Consider the following 21415-nt stretch of genomic DNA (forward strand, 5'->3'; position numbering starts at 1 on the left):
TACATAAGTACAATCAATAATATAAGATAAAGTGCCAAATTATCTGAAATCAAAGTATTCTGGATAAAACACTGGGAAGAACAATGGCTTCCCCCCATATAAAAAGGCACAACAGCACCTCTTTTCTATTTGCTTCTCTTCAAGTGTTCAAAATGGTAAGAATGCTTTCCATGACACTGGAGGCAAGAGTTTCCAAACAGACTTACCTTTAAAAGCTCAGAAATTGGGTTCAGGTGACATTTTATGAGAACAATTCAGGAGACCAAGCACTTTTAGTTTCAGGCACTGAAGGTGACCAACCTTCTGAAAATGGAAGGCAACATTTGACTTCTGAATGCGAAGCAAGTCCCAAAACCGACTCCTTGAAAATCCAGCCTAACCCTGTACTGTTATAGTCAGGAGATTTCTGTTCTGCTGCTGTAAGCATATTCTTCAAATTTAACTTTTTCTTAATTAAGCATTTATCAGTTCTTTGTTTGACATATTTCAGTTTTTTTCTTGGTAACTCTTTTTGATCAGGAGAATTATAAGCAGCTGGGCATTTCCTTAGACCCATGGCCTGGAATCCAAGCATTTCTGAAGGAAATACTTTTTGTGTGGTAGGAGGGACCCATTCATCAAAATCAGTTTCAAGGTACTTAGCAACAGGACAGTTGTTGGAGATCTCTGGTTGTGTAATACTAGATATAGTAGGGCTTCTGGATTTCTGGCTGGTTGTCTTTATATTTTTTGGACAGCTTGGGGTGGTTTGCTGTGCATCATTTACAGTGGAAATCCTTGTCTTTTTATAGTTAGCATCAAGGTCCAAATAAAAGGCAGGTAATTTTTTGAAAGCTCCTGTCATTCCATGAATTCTAGTTTGGTGGAATCCTATAACTGGAGTTGACTGTGAACATGGAACAAAGTCTTGGCTATCTTCAAAATCATATTCTGAATCTGACTGAAAATGAGGTGGAGAGGGACATGTTTTTAGATACAGAGAGGCAGATGTGTTTTGCAAGGATAATTTTTGTGAAGACTGGCTGGAGTTTTCAGAGAATGATCTCAATGAAAAATCAGATTCTGTATGATGACTTTCTGCCAAAGACTTTCCCCACTGTAACAAAATATCCTGTGACTTTTGGGTCATTTCCGTTGCCATGTCCATTTCTTTAGGACTATCATCAAAGAGATCAGCAGAAGCATTGTAGCCACCTTCATGACCAGCAGAACAGTTTGCTGTTAGGTTATTACCAGTGTGCTCATAAGACATTTCTTTCAATGCGTTCGTACTTCTATTTGGCATACTGCAAAGAGCTTCTAAAGGATATGTGAGTTTCCTGCAAATTGTCAAACTGTCACCCTGGTTCTTTGGCCGCCTACAGTATTGTTTATTTTCTAAGTTGTGAAGGTTGGAAACATCATTATATCTCCTAGAACTCAAAGTTGTCAACTTTTCACTCATTTCGGATAGTGATTTTTCTCCACATCCATTAAAATATTTGCTATTGAGACAAGAATGGTCAGTCTCTGAAGTATCGTGCTTAATTGAAATTTCAGCCTCATGTGGTGGAATTCTGGTAGACTTAAGAGTAACTGTTGTGCCTGAGCCTTTTGAAGATGGAAACAGAACTGACAGATAAACATCTGGTAGAAGATTTTCAGAAATGCCTCTTTCACTACTACTTATAGAGATAGTCTCTGCTGTGTTCTCTGGTTGTGACTCCTTATGAACGCTAGGACTTGGATTTGCTTCACAGTTGGAAAGGAAGTTATTTTTGCTGGAGTTTGCTTTGACTGTTGCTTGTGGTGATCTTAAGCCTACAGGTGGTGCATGCAAGGATCTAGTAGTTCTCTGTGGAGTCACGGATATCCTGCTGTGGTCTGCATGTAATTTACTGACGTCATTATCTAGATGACATTTCCTGCTACTGCCATCTGTCTGGGTTATAGCAATCTCACTTTCGATAGCTGCCAGAAATTTGTTTAGGCTTTCAGAGAGTGGAAGGTCAGCCCAGATCTCAGGGTCACAGTCCTGAGAACCCCCAGCTATCTCTTCAAGTCTGAGTGATGAAGGTGGACAACACACAGATCTCTCCTGAAAGCTAGCGGGGGTATCTACATCATGATACTGGTGACATGTTAGCTCACGCTGGGAATATATATTTTTAACTTCCACTGCACTGTGGAAGGATTTTGTATTACTTGGCTCAAGGGGCTCTTGCACTTTCAAAGGGAATAAATTAGAACCAGGAACTCCAATTTCATGATGATTGCTATGAACCGCACTTGGCTGATCAGCTTGTAAGCCAAGTTCTTCACCCAGCTTTTGTGCTGCACTATTTTGATCCATATAAGAAACAGGGCTCCATAAACCCTGAATGGTATCATGGCAGCTATTGGAACCAGTGGCCTCTGCAGAGGAGATGCACATTCTGTTCTGGTGAAGAGTATCAATGGCCTCGCTTTGTTTTGAAGCTGAAAAATCATCATCATCTGTTAGTTGTGAAACAACGGAAGTCAGTTCAAGTGATAGCTGCCAGAATCCTGAAAAATCATCGCTGCCATGGGACTCAAAACAACAAGAACTGCTGTCAGGGCCACATATGCTGCTGACATCGCTATTTGAATTTTCTAAAGCAAGTAGGTGGCTATTAGGTGCCTGGGAGCCACAGCGAAGTTTCCTGATATCAGAAAGCTGCAAAAGCCGATGGAAATAGTCAATGACAGTGAAGCCTACGACACCTGGGTCTGGTAGAACAATCTGGCAAGCTACTAGCGCTTTAACTTCTCTCTTGTGGTCTGAGCACTGCTCTAAGAGGTTACTGGAACCTGAACCTTGTCGATGTTGGCTTTCAAAATTCTGTGAAAGAAGTAAATGAATTTAAATCAGAATAATATTTTCTTCCTTTGACTCAAATGTGAAACAGGGTTTTAAAAGGTTAAAAACAGATGCAACTATAACCCCCACCCCTGTAATTTCAATTCCTCTAGAGTTATAGGGTTTAACGCTAGAGGAATTGAAATTATGGGGAAGTAAACCTTGGAGTAAAGAGACTTGTCTTTAAATTTTGGTTCTAAAATTTCCGAGTGTTGGGACTTTGGACAAGTTATTAGGAGCCTTAGTTTTCTCATTTATAAAATAAGGATAAAAATGCAGGATTACTGTATTAGCAATAACACACAGAAAACTATACTGCTTAGCAAATAGTAGTTGCTCAATAAATGGTAACTACTATTATATTTCTCATCAGCTTCCATAAGCTTTCAGTGTTTAAAGGAATGTTCTCACTTTAAAAAAAAAAAGAAGAAAAAGAGCCATCTGAGATTTTAAGAAAGAAAACCTCTGTAGCTTCTGATTTCATCTTCCCTTTGGGTTTTCTCACTGTTCAGCTGTGAAGTGCTGTATTCCGCTTTTTAAAACACTGACTGCAGTGTAGGCAAAATACTGATTTTGTTCCCTTTAGCATACAAGAGACAGAAAACGATTACTCCTTCAGTCAGCACATTCTCTGGACTTTTTCTATAGTCACTTTTATAATTATTTAAGATGATCCTTCCTAACCTATTCTTACAGTTATCAACACTCAGTTACTTTGCCTTCAAGGTTAGTTCCCTCTTTCTCCTTTTATAGATAAGATTAAAAAGCTAGAGTTGACGAAAGTTTTACTACAGAACCTGAACTGAATTTAGAGGGTACAGTAAATACCAAATATCAAAACAAAATATCTAACACTTGTGAATTTATAATAAATTTAGATTTTTAAAGTTCTGAATGCATTTGAATGGGGCTCTTCTAACTTTTGAAAGAGGAAGTTGTCATACATGGTATTTTAACAGATCACCTATAGCCTATTTTTACAAAGCTTAAAGTGCTTCCACAGGCTCTCACACTTATGACTCCTAAAAACTATTTAGAAAATTAAAATCATTTCATTACAATGGAAATGTTAGCATAATAATAAAAAGAAAGCTAGTCTCAATTACCGTCACTCCAAAAATAAAGCTTTGTCCAACAAAGCAAGTTTCAACTGCTTTAGTTAATAGGGTCTGAGCTGCATCACTGTCCAGTGTTTCTGGAATTTCATTACGATCTTGAATGTACCTTGATTGGAAAGAAAATAAAAAATGGGAAGAGATAAGCTTTGAAATTTTAACTTTCCACAAAGACGACACAATTAGTTTGAAAATACAGCATGAAACTTTTGAGTTACATATAGGGGGAAAAAAAAGTGACTTTAAGAGCTAAGCATTTTGTTCCCTCTAGGTTCTTATAGCCTAGAAAGACAAAAACAACTGATCAAATGTGAATAAAGTAGATGCCTGCCTAGTAATCAGGCCCAGCAATTATTCTAAAAGTGTCAGTGGGAGTAGTGCTGGGATCTTTAACCCTTCTCCTCAAAGCAGAGGGGGAAGTCTTTCCTCGTCGCTGGCAATCCTCGCTGTGTTCCCTTGGCCCTCCCTTTCTTCAAATCGCTTTGCTCTCAACTATAAGGAGATGAACAGAGATTTCCTCTATTAAGTATTAGGGGAGGAGGGCAGAAGATTGAAGGGGAGAAAAAGCTTCAGTTGCTTACATATCTCCTTACATTCTCAGAACATCTTAACAGGTCAAACTATGCAGATGAACTTGCAATGCAAATGAAATAAATGACAAAATTCAATTTCTGATATGCAAATATTCCTTCAAATAGCTTCTTCCACCTCAAAAGACCTTAGCCACTTGATTTGAAAAATCCTTCAGTTTGAAACAATTTTACTTTCTTTTTTTCTTTTTTCTTTTTTGCGGTATGAGGGCCTCTCATCACTGTGGTCTCTCCCGTCGCGGAGCACAGGCTCCGGACGCACAGGCCCAGCCGCTCTGCGGCACGTGGGATCCTTCCGGACCGGGGCACGAACCCGCGCCCCCCGCATCGGCAGGCGGACTCCCAACCACTGCGCCACCAGGGAAGCCCTACTTTCTTATTATATATTTCTCTAACTTGGATTAGAGTTTTGTAATTTAATAGTCTAATTACAGTTTGGTTGGAGCATGGTTTAACATCATCACAATAGGTATTCAGTAAATAAACATCTTTCTATTTCTCACTTGATTATCTTTTAAATGAACTGATGATCTGAGGTCGAGTGATCATCTGTTTTTACTAAATGCATATTACCTTAAAAACACATATCTTTGGGGGCTTCCCTGGTAGCGCAGTGGTTAAGAATCCGCCTGCCAATGCAGGGGACACGGGTTCGAGACCTGGTCCGGGAAGATCCCTCTACCGCGGAGCAACTAAGCCCGTGCGCCACAACTATTGAGCCTGCGCTCTAGAGCCCATGAGCCACAACTACTGAAGCCTGCGCGCCACAACTACTGAATCCCGTGCGCCACAACTACTGAATCCCGTGCGCCTAGAGCCTGTGCTCCGTAACAAGAGAGAAGCCACCACAGTGAGAAGCCCGCATGCTGCCACGAAGAGTAGCCCCCACTCACCACAACTAGAGAAAGTCCACAAGCAGCAACAAATACCCCACACAGCCAAAAATAAATAAAACAAAAAAAAACCAAAAAAACCCCACGTCTTCAAATCCTATTGATGTACTAAAGTAGTAGCTAGGAAAAAGAATGTTTAAATATTCTTACCTGTGCAAACCAGTGGCTGTAAGACCAAAAAATGCATCTAAGCAGCTTCCAAATACAGTAATACCAAATAATTTGTTTGATTCTGCAACTTTTAAGGCAAGCTTATATCTGTAACTGGCATTTTCAGCTTCACCAGTAGAGCCACATTTTGGACAATTAGACCTGGAAAAGTGGAGGAAAAAAAGCATAGAGACGTTCACTTACTTTTTTTTAATATGATGTAAAACAAATCTGGAAAAGTAAAGATTAAAAATAATATTTTATGTACAAAATGTACAAGTTACATCCTTCTTAAACGATTTCAGATCAAGCTCTTTTGAATTTTCTCTATTCATAACAGTTACTTTACTGATTTAAATTAAGTAGCACCAAATTGATAGAAATTGAAGGAAAACTGTGTGTGTGTATGTGGGGAGAGAGAGGGGTGTGGGGAGGGAGGGTGGCTGGTTGGTTGTTACTGGGTAGCTAAGTCATCATTAACAAATGAGGCATATTATAGTCTGTGGTTGGGGGTGGGGGCAAACTAGATATAATGAAGCAAGCACCACACCAACAGAAGACCTGAGTCTATCTTCTGTTAAAAGGACAATGAATAATCTCAAAACATTTAATAAATATTTATACACAAAGTACCTAGTCATATTTTTCTCACTATTATAAGAATAACTTTACTTTCTTTAATTTAGTTCATTGAAATATGCTGAGAATTTATTAGATTACAAAAAATAGGTACAAAACATCTTGTTTAACTTGTTTGTAAGGCAATTATGGCCAAAGGCATTCTTTTTTTTGGGGGGTGGTGGTGGTGGTTCATGTTTAATAGTGAAGATGGCCTAGGTCATGTTTAGACATTAGTTGGTTTTCTTTTTTTCAAGTTTGAATTCTATCAAACACTTTTTTTTTTTTTTGGGCCAAATTCTTTCTTATCAAAAATTACTGTGTATGGGCTTCCCTGGTGGCACGGTGGTTGAGAATCTGCCTGCAAATGCAGGGGACACAGGTTCGAGACCTGGTCTGGGAAGATCCCTCTACCGCGGAGCAAATAAGCCTGTGTGCCACAACTACTGAGCCTGTGCTCTAGAGCCCGCGAGCCACAGCTACTGAAGCCCGCAGGCCTAGAGGCTGTGCTCTGCAACAAGAGAAGCCACGGCAATGAGAAGCCCGTGCACTGCAATGAAGAGTAGCCCCCGCTCGCCACAACTAGAGAAAAGCCCACGCACAGCAATGAAGACCCAACACAGCCAAAAATAAAAATAAATAAATAAATTTATAAAAAAACAAAACTACTGTGTGTCAAGTATAACACTACTGTTATGTACTAGCAGTCTGGTCTTAGGATAGATACTAAATCCCTTAAATTTAGATTTCCTCATCTGTGAAATCCAGGATTGAAGAAGGATAACATGAGACAAAGTATAAGAAAAGAAAGTAAAGAAAGAATCTAGTACAGATCTTGTCAAATTAATGTGTTTAGTCTGCTTCTCCCTCATAATTATATTAAGTATTGTGATGGTTACCGTCACTTCTACTTATGCTTCCCCTCTTTTCTAGTTGTTTGCAATATCTTAGAACTCTGCTATCCATTTTTCACATTCTTAATTTAACAAATTGACCCCTTAAAACATCTTATGGTAATGGTTAATCCTAGAACTGTTTTTTCTTCATGTCGCTAATGATCTGGCTTAAAAATGTGCATAGAAAATGTTAGAGACAGTTGTATAAATTTGATTGCTCCCAGACAGCCACTAGGGGGAGCCTGAATTCCATGGCTCACAAGGTGACTCTTGAACAAAGGTTAATCCTTCATATAAGAAGTTACTGGGGCTTCCCTGGTGGTACAGTGGTTAAGAATCCGCCTGCCAATGCAGGGGACACGGGTTCGAGCCCTGGTCCGGCAAGATCCCACATGCCGCGGAGAAACTAAGCCCATGTGCCACGACTGCTGAGCCTGCACTCTAGAGCCTGCAAACCACAACCACTGAGCCCGCATGCCACAACTACTGAAGCCCATGCGTCTAGAGTCTGTGCTCCGCAACGAGAAGCCACCGCAGTGAGAAGCCCGTGTAGCCCCCGCTCGCTGCAACTAGAGAAAGCCCGCGCGCAGCAATGAAGACCCAACGCAGCCAAAAAAATAAATAAATAAAAACAATAAATAAATTAAAAGAAGAAGTTACTGATTCATCATCATTACATCTGCGCTAATTATTAATTTTTTTTTCCACACTGATGATGGATCTGTGCCAATCCATTCATAGAATCTTAACCAAATTGGCTGGAGTTTGTGTTGTAGTCTGGCCATAGAAGGAAGTGAAGGTAATCGACTTACTGGGGCATAAAACCTCATTAGTACCAAGCTCTAGTGAAATGAATTAAGTGTTTTAAATATATATTAGAACTTCTTTAAAAATTATGTACTAATAACGCATTCAGATCTAATGTAAAATTCTTAGCAAATCTTACAATTAATGTGCATCAGTGTTTTACAGTTTACAAATGTTTTCAACATACATTATTTCCTTCTGATACATAAACAAGGCATTTACTCCCATTCACAAACTGGGAAATTGGGGTGAATTTTTGCCCAATGTGACAAAGTTAGTGATTTTTATGACCAAATCCAAGGCTTTGGATTCCTTGCCTGGAGTTCTTTCTTGTATAACTGTAAGAACAGTATGGTTAATAATGAACTACCTTACAAATACAGAGTATCAATGATAGCCTAAGAAAGACTAGTATTAATGCATTATTAGCATTAATGCATATATACACTAAATTATTTATACTTTTATGTTATATATAAAATGAAGATATTTATGTAGTTTCCTTTAATCCTTTTGGGAATAAGTCTGAATTGAAATAAATGTTAGTATGGAGTAATACAGATCACAGCTTTTCAAACTTCAGTATGTATACCAATCACCTAGGGATCTTCTTAAAATGAAGATACTGATTCACTAAGTCTGGGACAAGGCCCAAGATTCTGCATTTCTAACAAGCTCCCAGGTGATGCCGATGCAGCTGCTCCTCAGACCACATTTTGAGAAGCAAGGGTAGAGACAACACATTGAAATCACAGTCCTCTGATTTAACTTCTAGAGGCACCCCTATTTCCAAAATGTCATTTGTTATGGAATAGCAGTTTTCAAACATATTTGGTCTCAGGGACCCTTTATACTCCTAAAAATTATTGAGAATACCAAAGAGCTTTTGCTTATGTGGGTAATATCTATCTATATTTCCAATTGAAAATGAGAAGTTAAATGAAAGTGAGAATTCTAAAAAATACTTATTAATACCTTAAAAAATAGATCCATTGCATAGTTAACAAAAAGAACATATTTTTACAAAAAATAACTATGTGTTCCAAAATAAATCAGTGAGAAGAGAGTGGCATTGCTTTATATTTTGCAAACCTATTTAATGACAGCTGGATTCTCATACCTCCTTCTCTGCTCACTCTGCTGTGATATCACATGTCATGGAGTCTCTGGAAAATTCCACTATGCACTTTTACGAGAATGAGAGTGAAAAGGCAAATTATGCCTTAGAATTATTATGAAAAGTTTTGACCCCAAGAAGCCTCTGAAAGGATCTATCTAAAATAATACTTATATTTGCTACCTTTTTTGTTTGATACCAGTTAAAACATTCTTTCATTCATTTTTCTAGGTTAGTGTACTTATATTTAGCCCCAAAGTAGAAAAATTGATGAGATTAGTAACTCTTTGAAAATCTGATGAAAGCAATGGACTCTCTTCTCTCCCAGAAAACTGCACACATAACCATAACACACAATATTTTACATATTTCACAGGTAAAGGTAATGAAAAATATTAAAAAATAACAGGAAAAGAAAGTTCTTAGTGCAGAGACAGATTTCTAGACCAAAGGGATAATGGGTTCCTTTAAGTGAATCAGAAGGGCAATTTACATGTTTGGCCTGGCCAGATTGCTTATATGGACAAATGAGTCCCCTTTCTTGCTCATAATTTTTGGGAGTACATACACCTCCCCCATACATATATAAAACCATATATATATGTTTGTTCCTTCATATGAGATTACCATATTCACATATACAAATGTGTACATATATATATATACATATTCACATATATATGAATATGATAATGAAGGACCAAACTAACTTTTATACAGCTGACCCTTGAACAACACAGGTCTGAACTGTAACAGGTTCACTTATACATGGATCTTTTCAAGAGTAAATACTATATAGTACTATATATTCTGTGGTTGGTTGAATTCTTGGATGTGGAACTGTGCATATGGAGGAACCACAGGTATGGAGGACCTGCATAAATGGAGGAACTGCACATATGGAGGGCCAACTATAAGTTATACTGTGTAGAGGGTTGGCGCCCCGTGTTGTTCAAGGGTCAACTGTACATATAGTTTTTACATTTTTATTTCTTTATCTGTATCTTTATGTCATGGAATCTTTTTTGAAAAGAAATCTAATTTGGAACCCTAATTCAAGGCTGAGAATGGAGCTGTTGTTGAAACTAAAGTGGGGGCCCTAAAGCCCTACCTACTAGTCAGCACAATCCACTATTACTTCTCTAATCCTATCTCCTTCTAGAAGCATAGAACCCTAAGGCTCTGCAGAACAGTAATTTGAAAACCACCACTGCTCTAATCTTGGAGGTTAAGAGAAAAAAGTTAATCCCATAAAACACAAAACGTATTATGGTGGTTGTCACTAAGGATTTGGGGTTCAATGAAAAACTTTTAGGGAGCAGTCTTTTTGTTCTTCACTGTCTCTAAAATCTTCTGCAAAGGCTACAGTGTGGAATTCCTCTGTCATAAACTTGCTGTGCTGCAGCAGTGAGGAATTTCTGTTTCCTGTGCTGGCTTACAACTGACTCCAGGTAAGAAAAAAGGAAAGCAGAGATAACAGTAGAAAAGATAAGCACTGGAAATTATGGGAATAGACTTTGTGTAGCACTGTTAATGTAATATCTGTAGAGGAGAGGCTATATTTTTGTGGACTACATTTCCACAGGCAAGGACAAAGTGCTGTGGATTTTATGTGACTAAATGGTCCAATTAGAGCTCAGTTTTCTGAGGGCATCTTAAACTCTGGGAAAGAGAGCGGGAGGTATCATTCTGGATACAAATTTCACTGCTAATTTAGAGGTAATATAGTAATTATGGATCTAGATAGCAGTCAGACTGTTTAGGCTTGAATATGTTTCTGCCACTAACTATCTGGCTTTGTGATTTGGGGCAATTTATTTTACTTTTCTAAGCTTTAATTTTCTCCTTTGAAAGTTGGCATTAACAGTAGCATCACCTCACAGGGCTGTTGTATTAAAAGATATAATGCTTACAAAGTTCCTAGTACCATGTGTAGCATATAGTAAACATTCATTAATGTTATCTATTGTTATTACCAGTCTAAAGAGGTAAAAATGGCAGTATTGTTCAACCTAAATGGTTGTTATAGATTATCTTTAAAAGAAATGACTTGGGGGAAAAAAACTCAGTTTTAAAAATGTTTCACATTTATATATTACTAATTATGTATCACACAATGTTTGAAGCATTTATTAATTCACAACAATCCTATGAAGCAGATATTATTAGTTTCCCCATTTTGAGATCCAGATAATTTAAGTGACTTGCCCAAGGCTACAAAGCTTTAAGTGGCAGGGTTGAGAGTTGAACCCAGGCAGTCTGGCTCCAGAGAACTGTGCTTTTTAATCACCAGGATATAATGCAATAGGTAAAGTATACTTGCCCAAGATCATACAACTATCAAGTGCCAGAGCCTATCTACAACCCTGTTGTGTTTTCCGAAGCTTGAAATCGTTCCATTTTACCACACTGCTTCTAAGAATAGGTCCTGATCAAAGGAAAACAGTCCCTGTGTTTTAGTTTTTTCAGAAAATAGGTAGGAACCTGAAAATGAGTGAAGCTAAGTCTAGATCGAAGACAACCTAGACACTATCACATTGTCATTTATTCATTCATTTAACATTTATTGTGTATTTTCTATGAACTAAACCATAGGCTGAATGCTGAGGATTTAATGATGAATAACACAAATAGGTTCTTTCTCTCAATTTACAAATGAGTACTTGAAAGAATAGCTTAATAAAGAAATAGTGAAAACTACTGGAAGGATGACTTAAGAGTCCAGGTGTGGGTTGGAACTGTCAATTCCTCCCCATACAATGCTAACTAGACAAAAAAGACTAGTTAAGCATATTGCTGGCCTACTACTCTACTTACATACTACTAGGTACTTACTAGATATTCTTATTCTCACCCCTAGGAAGAGAGAATGTATTCTTAAGGAACTCCAACCCTAACCTCTCACCTGTACTCTATAAAGATCAGAGAAGAATCCTAGGCTCTCAGGTCTAGTTGGCCTGAATCTGGGCACCATAATAAAGTATTATGTGCCAAGCACAGTTCTAGGTGCTGAAGGATACAGAGGTTACAATAACAAAGTCCCTGTTCTCAGGGAGTTTATTCATTTATTAAAAAATAATCTGGAGATTATGCAAAAATAAGCAAACAATGAACAAACAAAAAACCCCTACACTATTTCCAGGGATATCCCAGAAGTGTATTAAGTTTTTGCATCAGGCTCGTGACTTCCTCTCTGAGAAATTAGTTTTCTTCTCTGAAGCAGGTACTTAGTAAAGACTTGGAGATAATGTGAAACATCCCTCTAGTAATAGAGGATTACCAGCCAATTCTATTCCAGGATTTACAGAAGAACCAATCTAAGAGAATCTTACGTCCTGATACAAATTTAATCCTTACTTGCCTTTGAGCCATAGGAAATCTACAGTGTACACTTGCATTTTCTTTCTCACACTTTCAGGCTTTATTTTTACCTTTTGGAGACCAGGAGTATTCGAGAGAAGCACTTTTGACATGAAGGATATATAAAACTAGAATTCTGGAGAGCAAGAACTGAGGCAAGAAGAAATTTTCTTCTTCTATTCATGTGTCCTCACAGTGGTCTGCAAAACAAAATAACCATGGGATGAATGGCAAATCTTTAATTGCATGTGTGTAATTCATTTCTTAGGAAAATCACTTAAACTTCACTGCAAAGTCAATAGATGTTTTTTTTTGTAGTAAATGTTAGTGTATTGGTAAACTAATTTTCTTTTTCTGTTTAATTAAGAAAATAAGATTTAAAACAGAGTAGTTCAAGCAAATATTCTGTTTTTGAATAAATGCTCCACCCCAGTAATTCAAGAAAGGTATCATTTAATTTCTTTCAACATCTTTATAAGAAGAGCTATATAGAACTTGTTTCCACTATTAATAGAAAGGAACTTAAATGAACTTACAGGAATGTTTAAAAGAAACGAAATTGGTGGGAAATAGTTCTTTTCAGCTGGAAAAAAAAATCACTTCATTAGATTTCAGTATGTACATTTCTACACAGCTTGAAGAGGGAAAAAAAGACAATTTAGAGTGTACAGATAGAAAAATAAAAATGTTGCATGGTCAAATGAGAGTTCAAAGTGCTTTATGAGCCTTGTATAAAACACGTCAGAGAAGTAAAACAATAAAATAGCAGTTCGCCTCTTTTATACTTTCCTTTTAAAAACTCAAATGTTGGTTTATCAAAATTTTTAAAATTGATTAGCTTATTTATAGCATAATATAAATGCTCTGAAATAAAAATCTCTGTACATGTTCAAGATAAAGCTATACCAATAAATTTTCATTTGTAAACACATGGCAAAAGCTTTCAATTTCTGCAAATGGGTGAAACTGTTTCTGAGACTGGCATCAGCAAATTTTGACAAAGTGTAAGTCATCAGTTTCAAAATCATAAAAGAATCTTTTAGGTATAGCTCCTCCTGAGGATGATCACGAATTTAGAAATGTGATTATGGAATGGGTATCTTAAAATGTTTCTAATCCTGTCTACCAATCAAAATATTCCTGTGAAAATAAAATCTTGCCACCTAAGGCAGTAAGATGGAAACGTACAAAGATTATAGATAAATGGATTTACATAAATCACCGATCTATGTTATTAAAGCGGGCATAGAAAAAAAAATCTAACTCTGCTTAATTCTTGTTGTTATCCTTGTTTTTGAACCCTTAGGTATACATGACTAATAAGGTTCTACCAAAAGCAGATATGTCTTCCTAGATTTGGCTGTCACTTTAGGCTACATGGCAATCTCTAAGGACAAGGTAGAGGAGGTGATACAGGATACAAGGAAAAGGCAGAAAGAAAAGGCCAGAGAACACTGCTATTTTTAGTGCTACTTACCTCAAGTTCCTTTTACCAATGCAACAAATGATGGAATGTATGTCAGCAAAGGCATCCTCCCTCTACACTTCCTCTAAAATCCAGTTTGGGGTAGGGTGTAACAAGGTGGTACACCTGCCTATGAGCTAGGAGAGATAAAACAGGGCAAAACTCCCTCCTGAAAATGTCGTCTTTTACCTGATTAAAATCTTGCAGTTTAGAATGAAGCCTCAATTCCTCACAATGCCTGTCAGGCCCTAGCTCATCTAGCCCCACCTCCTTGACCTCACCTTGTACCACTCACCCCCTTAATCACTGCACTTCAAGCCATGCTAGCTTTCTTTCTGCTCCTCAAACACACCAAATAATCTTTCTTAGGCTTCTGTGCTTACCTTTCTCTTTGTCTAAAATGCTCTTCCCTCAGTACTTCAAATAGCTGGCTCATTCTCATCCTTCAATCTTTAATGTTACCCCTTAGAGAGCCCCATTTCATCTCAGGTAAATACTTCCTTCCTCTTAGTTTCTATGATATCACACAGTTTACTCCTTCATGGTACTAATCGTGCTCGTGATATATGCAATCATGAAAATTATATAACAGATGATACATGCTTACTTGTTTTTGTTGGTTCTACCCCCATTAATCTTAAAGTTTCATGAAGATGGAGACCTGGTCTATCATGTCACCTATAAATGAAAAACATATATAAGCAGAAATATTTGCGAATTAATTTCTAAATTAATTGTGCAAGCACTAACTGCTGTTATTTTTAAAGGAAGGAAGGTTAAATTGTCATTATTTAAGGGTTTACTGCCCTCTAGTGGAGAAATAAATAAATTTGAGAACTGAAATGAAAAAGGTCATTGAAGTATTTTTACTATTTGCGTTTCACTTGGTAAATTCCAGCAAATGGCTAAAAGACTTTCCATTCATTGGCTGGTGAAAAAAATGCAATAAGATCCTTTTAGACAGTCACTATTAGTTATTCCTTTTGTTATTTTCATAGTATTTCCTTATGATTCTTGTCATCTAGTTTGTTTTGCCTCTCTCTCTACTGCCTGACTTAAAGTATGTTGAATTAATGTTTGATGGATAACTGAATGAAGCATCAGGAATGAGCGAATATTAAAGTTAGGAAAACATGATCACAGACTTAGGAACAATTCCATATGTGGTATCTATTGCAGTTTATCTTTCTTCTTGATTTTATTGGGAAGGATGGTGATATTGCATTACATTACTTTCAGTTCCATCACGGTCAGCAAACCATATTCCAACTTAATAAGTCCAATATATTTACTTATGTATCAATCATTTATTGTACAGCTGATAAATACCAGGTGATAGGAATAATATAAGAGATGGACAAAATATACAAGGTCCCTACCTGGTCACTAGACTTATAGTGACCAATAATCACACCAAAAAACTGAAATTGTGGAAAATTCTATAAAGAAAAAGTACAGAATACCATGAGAAAATACAACAAGGGGACTGATCTAGTCTTAGCTTGGCGGGGATGGGGAGAAAGAGAATAGTTAGGCACACAGATAACCTCCTTTTAAAAAGTACTTTCTCTCAGAGTTGTCAGATTAAAGGTGATTTTTATTTCCATTTTAAATATTTCTTATTTAAATATTTTAAATATTTCATAAATGTATTACTTTTTAAATTAGAAAAATCAATAAATATAATAAAAACCTTGGGTCCTCTTAATCTCTCACATATAGAAGTAGAAACAGGAGAATGAGATGGAGAGAGAGGGAGAAAAGTATAAATGTTAGGGAATTAATTAGGACCTCAGTTGGCTGTTTTGACGGCCAGAGATTGCTCAAGTCAATGTCCAGGACTGAAGACTCTGATAGACTTATGCTTATGAAAATATGCTGGGTCCAGGTGGACATATTATAGTGCATTTTTAATTTAACATGGAATACTCTGGACTACTTGCTTTCTCTGTTTCTAGCCATGGGAGATGAACTATAATCCAAGATGCTTTACTAATTTATCACAAAAAATTACTGTCACAAGGAAGGAACTCATCTTAAGCCCATATCTTCTTTTGGATAAAACTAGATGTTAAAAAAAAACATATTAAGCTAAATTATAAACAAAGTTACTTGAAGAAGGGGCATTAGGTGAAGCAAATATTTAATGGAATCATGCTAACACAGGTGATGCACCCTTTTCACACTAGAGATGCTTTGGGTTCTCAAACTTTAGTGTGCATCAAAATGACCTGGAGGGACTGCTAAACCACAGATTTATGGGCCCCAATGTCAGAGTCTGATTTCATTAAGTCTGGGATGAGGGCCTGAGAATTTGCATGTCTCACAAGTTTCCAAATAAGGCTTACGTTGCCTACACGTGAAAACTACTATTAAGGCTTTTCAGCTTAATTCCCTCATTACCAAGTTTTTAGAAGGTAACTTAATAGCCTATAAAAAAATCACGCTCATATATGCACACACACTGATACAGTTTTTTCCTCCTTTGGACTAGATTAGAAAATCCAAAATAATTGGTCTACTAGAATAATTCTTCTTAAGTGTTAGATCATGGAGAAAAAATTTAATTAAGTATTTAATGTGAATTAGCCTATGGGGAGGGTGGTGAAAAGAAGTGTAAGATGTGGATTCTATTTTAATGAAGTTTATAACCTGGTTGGGCTCATAAATTCTTCTGAATGCTTTACAGTTCTCTCTCTTATACGATTATCTGATCCACTCAGAGAAATTAAGTAACTAATTAAAGGTCAAGAAGCAGGTAGCATCAGGTCTGGAATTCATACCTTCTGATGAGTAGCTCACCAGTCTTTCTAGTCCATTACATTGTTTGCTCAAGCTTCACAAAAACTATTTGTATTTGTTTCAAGGCTGTGACCAAAGGATGAAATCACTCCTTTAAAAAACTACTCCCCACTTCTAATGGCATACAGAAAAGGAGATATGACTAACTCTTCTCCCTTTCTTCATTCCTTCCCAAACTGTTCTTGCTTTGCAAGAAAATCTTTGTCACTTTGCTGCTCTCAGATTTCCCGTTTCACATTTTACAGGACAGAGTCCTCAGCTATGGAAAGGGTGGGTATTCTGAGTTGCTTTATTAAGACTAACTAATGGTCTCCTCAAAGGGTACATACTTTGTCTAATTTTCTAAAGGCAGTCATAACAAGTCCCTGAGAAATGATTTTCTGACGTTAACATGAAAAATCTGGAAAGGGGAGAGGCAGGCAGGAGATAAGAAAATTAAATAAGCAAAAATCAGACAAAACCTCTTTTATTTGGAGAAATACTGGTGAAAAATATTTTTAAAACATTAGCCAGGAAAATCTTAGTGAGTATAATGCACAGTTTGTCCACTGCATTTATGATAGGTAAAGTACTATTCTAGGGATGGGGAAGGGAACAGGGTTACAGATAGAAAAAACAGGTTCTCTGTTCAAAGAATTTATAATCTATTGGCTAAGACAGACAATGTAGAACTACCAACAAAGTGACACAAAGGTACACAATATGTGTAAGTTCCAGACTTCCATATCTCAACTGCTTATCTGACAGCCAAATGTATTTGGATATCTCATAGTCATCTCAGGGCTTAATAGGCTAAAAAAAAAAAAAATCTGAATTGTTAGTTTCCTTTCAAACCTCTTTAATAGTAATTTTCTCCATCTCAGTAAATGGCAGTACTCTCCAACTAGTAATTCAAGCCGGATACCCAGGAGTCAAGTCATCTTTCATTCCTTTCTTTCCCTCAAGTCCCACATCACATTCATCAGTCTTTTTTGACACCCTTCAGTCTATTTCCGCATCTAAAAACCATCATTCTGGGACTTCCCTGGTGGCACAGTGGTTAGGAATCCGCCTGCCAATGCAGGGGACACGGGTTCGAGTCCTGGCCCGGGAAGATCCCACATGCCGCGGAGCAACTAAGCCCGTGCGCCACAACTACTGAGCCTGCACTCTAGAGCCCGTGTGCCGCAACTGCTGAGCCCACGTGCCACAACTACTGAGGCCCGCATGTTCTTGGGTCCATGCTCAACAAGAGAAGCCACTGCAATGCGAAGCCCGCACACCGCAACAAAGAGTAGCCCCTGCTCGCCGCAACTAGAGAAAGCCCACGCAAAGCAAGGAAGACCCAACGCAGCATAAATAAATAAATAAATAAATAAGAACCGTCATTCACTCTTCCCCTAGTATATTCTACCACCAGCTTAATCCAAACCACCATCATCTCCTGCTTATGCTGCTGTATTAGAATCCTAACTGTGTGATCTGGTCCCTGAACATTTCTCCAGACTCATCTCATAAAACTGTTCTTTCTGAACATGATCCAGCCACACTGGTCTTTTTTTAGGTTCTTGAACACTAAGATGCCAAGCTCTTTCCTGCTTTAAGGTCTTGGCATAACCTATTCACTCTGGAATGTTCTTCCTTTCTTCTGTTGCATGGCTGTCTTTTAGGTCTCAATTTAACTGTCAACTCCTCAGAGAGGCCTTCTCAGACCAACCCAAATCAAACAAATTCCACTTTACTCTTCTTAAGTCCACCCATAAAAGGTTTAAGTTCCATTAGAACAGGAATCTAGGACTGCCCTGGTGGCATAGTGGTTAAGAATCCGCCTGCCAATGCAGGGGACATGGGTTCGATCCCTGGTCTGGGAAGATCCCACATGCTGCGGAGCAACTAAGCCCGTGCGCCACAACTACTGAGCCCGCGCACCTAGAGCCTGTGCTCCACAACAAGAGAAGCCACCGCAATAAGCCCGTGCACTGCAATGAAGAGTAGCCCCCACTGCCCACAACTGGAGAAAGTCTGCGTGCAGCAACGAAGACCCAATGCAACCAAAAATAAAAATAAAATTAAAAAAAAAAGAAAGAACAGGAATCTCACATCTTGGTCACCATTGTAATCCTAGTACCTAGCAGTTCTTGGAACAGAGAAGGGAGGCATTTAAAAACTATCTGTAGAATGAGTAACTAACTACTGGGTGCTTTGTGACCCAATCTTGCAGGGTTAGGAAAGGCTTCTTAACTTAGAAGGCTTCATAAACGGAGACCCAAGGAATGAGTAAGAATTAGCTGTGTTGGTGATGGGATTTAGAAGAGGTCTGGAGGTGAGGGATAATGGTGCATTTGAGGAACTCAGAAAGACAAGAAGGGCCCTGTGAACCATGTTAAACTCAAACCTGAGGGCAAATAGGAGGGGCTGAAGGAAAGGTTTTTAATGGGGCATGCCAGATCAGATTTGTGCTTTATCAGCCTCCAATGTGGTGTCTGGATTGAAATGTAACAGGATTGAAAGAAGAAGAACCAGCTGGGAGGCTACTGGCATAGTTATGTAGTAGTCGTGCTGAACCAAAGTAATGACAGTAAAAGTGGCGAGAAGTGTATGGATCTGAGATATTCAAGAGGCTGGTACGACTGGATGGATGTGAGAGATAAGAAAGGCACCTAGAAAACTTTCAAGTTTCCCAAGGGGGAGGGGGAATAGGGGAGAAAAGGATTGCGAGTTTGGGATTAGCAGAGGCAAACTATTATATATAGAATGGATAAACAACAAGGTCCTACTGTACAGCACAGGGAACGATATTCAATATCTTGTGATAATCCATAATGGAAAAGAATATGAAAAAGAATATATGTGTATAACTGAGTCACTGTGCTGTACAGAAGAAATCAACACAACATTGTAAATCAAGTATACTTGAATAAAATTTTTTTTTAAAAAAAGTAAACTTTCAAGTTTCTGGTTTGAGCACACTGCTCAGTTAAGCTCTTTCCCTCTGGGTCGTCAAAGCAGTTTGGAAAAGCCAGCTGCCTACTTATCTCCGAGCACCTCAAAAGTCGCAAGTAGCACCTTTTCCTCCCTGTATGTCCGGTTCCAGACGCTCACCCGTGTCCACCTGATGGCACATACAAAAGCTAGCTGAGTGACTGCAGCAGCACCGTCTCAAATTAAAATAATTGACCTTCTTACTCTTTTACGCTCATAACCGCCCTTTTCTAGAAGAGACTGACTCCTGAAAAAACAACATAAAATGCACTGAGTCTCACTCAGAACGACGTTAAGGGTCTCGTTAGGAGTCTCCGGCCCTTGCTCCCCGAGAACCTCCTCTCCCAGCTCCTCACCTGAGGCACAGGACGGGGATCCTTGCCCGGGCGAAGCACAGTGACGCAGATCCACAAGACTCAGCGGAAAACGAGCGCCCTCCAATCGAATCTCCCGCGCTTCCTTCCGCCGGAAGTGACGATATAGCCGTCCTTCCTCAGAGCCAATCAGAAGAAGGAGCCGCCGATGGTGGAGATTTAGCACAACAGCCTGTGAGCTTTTGCGGATGACCGTTTTTGTCAGACAGGGTTTGACGAAGGTTCTTTACCGACTGGGGGAGCACTAGTACAGTCTGTAAAGTTGGTTTTCGGGTAGCGTTGAGCCAGCTGGGCGTAGGGACCCCAGGAAGGGGTGGGGGTGGGCGGGAGCGCCCCTTGGACCGGGGTTCAGCGGGCTGACTGGAAGGAGAAGCGGACGTGGGTGCTGGGGGAGCCGCGAAGACAAAAGGGGCCTCTGCCGGCCAGGGATGGCACTGCCGGGGGGCGGGGGGAGGGGAAGGCGGGGCTTGAAGCGGTTGCGGGTTGCCGGAAGAAGAAAGGAGGCGTAACGTGGAAGAAGGGCCCTGGATCTAGTGGGATTGCCGGGCGACCTCCGTTGTCGGTGAGGGATGGCCTGTGTGGGCTACACGGAGGTTTGGGGTGACCCACCAACAGAGTACCATAGGAGGTGGTTAGGCTGACATCATGGAGGTGGGGTGCAAAGGAGCCACACTCAGCGGTCTGCGAAGCCAGTGCTCCACCGCCTCCTGAGTGACCTAGTGCAAGTCCCAGCACCTCTCGAGTTTCCTCAGTTTCCTCAGCTATAAATGGGAATAACAATCATACAGGACCCACAAAATAGGTGGGATGGTTGAGTTAGATGAGATGGTGTGCCACTAAGCCTAGTGCTGTAGTGAACCATCAATATATTGTCATGGTACTGCCCACTGGGAAAAAAAGAAAAAGCACACAGTGAGAGTTGTGAGTTAACTTTTATTGGGGACAAAATGAGGACTAGAGCCCGAGAGACAGCATCTCAGATAGCTCTGTGGAGCTGCTCCAAAGAGGTAGGGGGGAAGGTCAGTGTTACATATGATTTTAGTGAAAGGGGTATGCACAGTCAAGCACACATTTTGGCAGAGGCTAGCTGCTAGTCACAAGGAGCAGATGTCACCATTGATGATCTTAGTGCTTTTCTAGATATGAGAAGATGCAAGAATTTGGGCTCATAAAACCTCCTGAAACTATATCTGAAAGGCCTGACCTGCCAGTTTTTCCCAGAGCACAGAGTGCCTCATTCTTGATCACCCTGAACTCCTTTTAGGGTGTGTTGAAGGTCAAGGCTGCAGTGGCTAGTGACTTAATCCTTGTAGAGGCTGATGGCAAGTACCAATTTTTAGTTGGCTATACTATTATCGATATTATTACTATTATATGGAATTTGTGGAGGACAAGGCTGTGGCAATG

At 39.0% G+C, this 21415-nt stretch overlaps 2 protein-coding genes across 3 annotated transcripts in view; one reads left to right on the forward strand and one right to left on the reverse strand.

The window, feature by feature from the left end:
- Positions 1-241: 241 nt before the first annotated feature.
- Positions 242-12964, reverse strand: DDIAS (DNA damage induced apoptosis suppressor; the record flags this gene model as incomplete). Its single annotated transcript, XM_082660868.1, has 5 exons — positions 12943-12964; positions 12478-12606; positions 5609-5770; positions 3967-4084; positions 242-2842 (listed from the first exon to the last, which is right to left on the reverse strand). Exons 2-5 carry the CDS (start codon positions 12588-12590, stop codon positions 242-244), a joined length of 2994 nt encoding a protein of 997 aa, XP_082516994.1. The 5' UTR covers positions 12591-12606; positions 12943-12964.
- A 7185-nt stretch (positions 12965-20149) lies between these two features.
- PRCP (prolylcarboxypeptidase) overlaps positions 20150-21415 on the forward strand; it is a 72499-nt gene continuing 71233 nt past the window's right edge. For both annotated transcript variants that reach the window (XM_082660181.1, XM_082660180.1), the window contains exon 1: positions 20150-20182. The gene's annotated coding sequence lies outside the window, so the exon portion shown is untranslated. The remainder of the gene's footprint in view (positions 20183-21415) is intronic.

This window comes from Grampus griseus (genome assembly GCF_964374135.1).
Source record: "Grampus griseus genome assembly, chromosome: 8".
Lineage (NCBI taxonomy): Eukaryota > Metazoa > Chordata > Mammalia > Artiodactyla > Delphinidae > Grampus > Grampus griseus.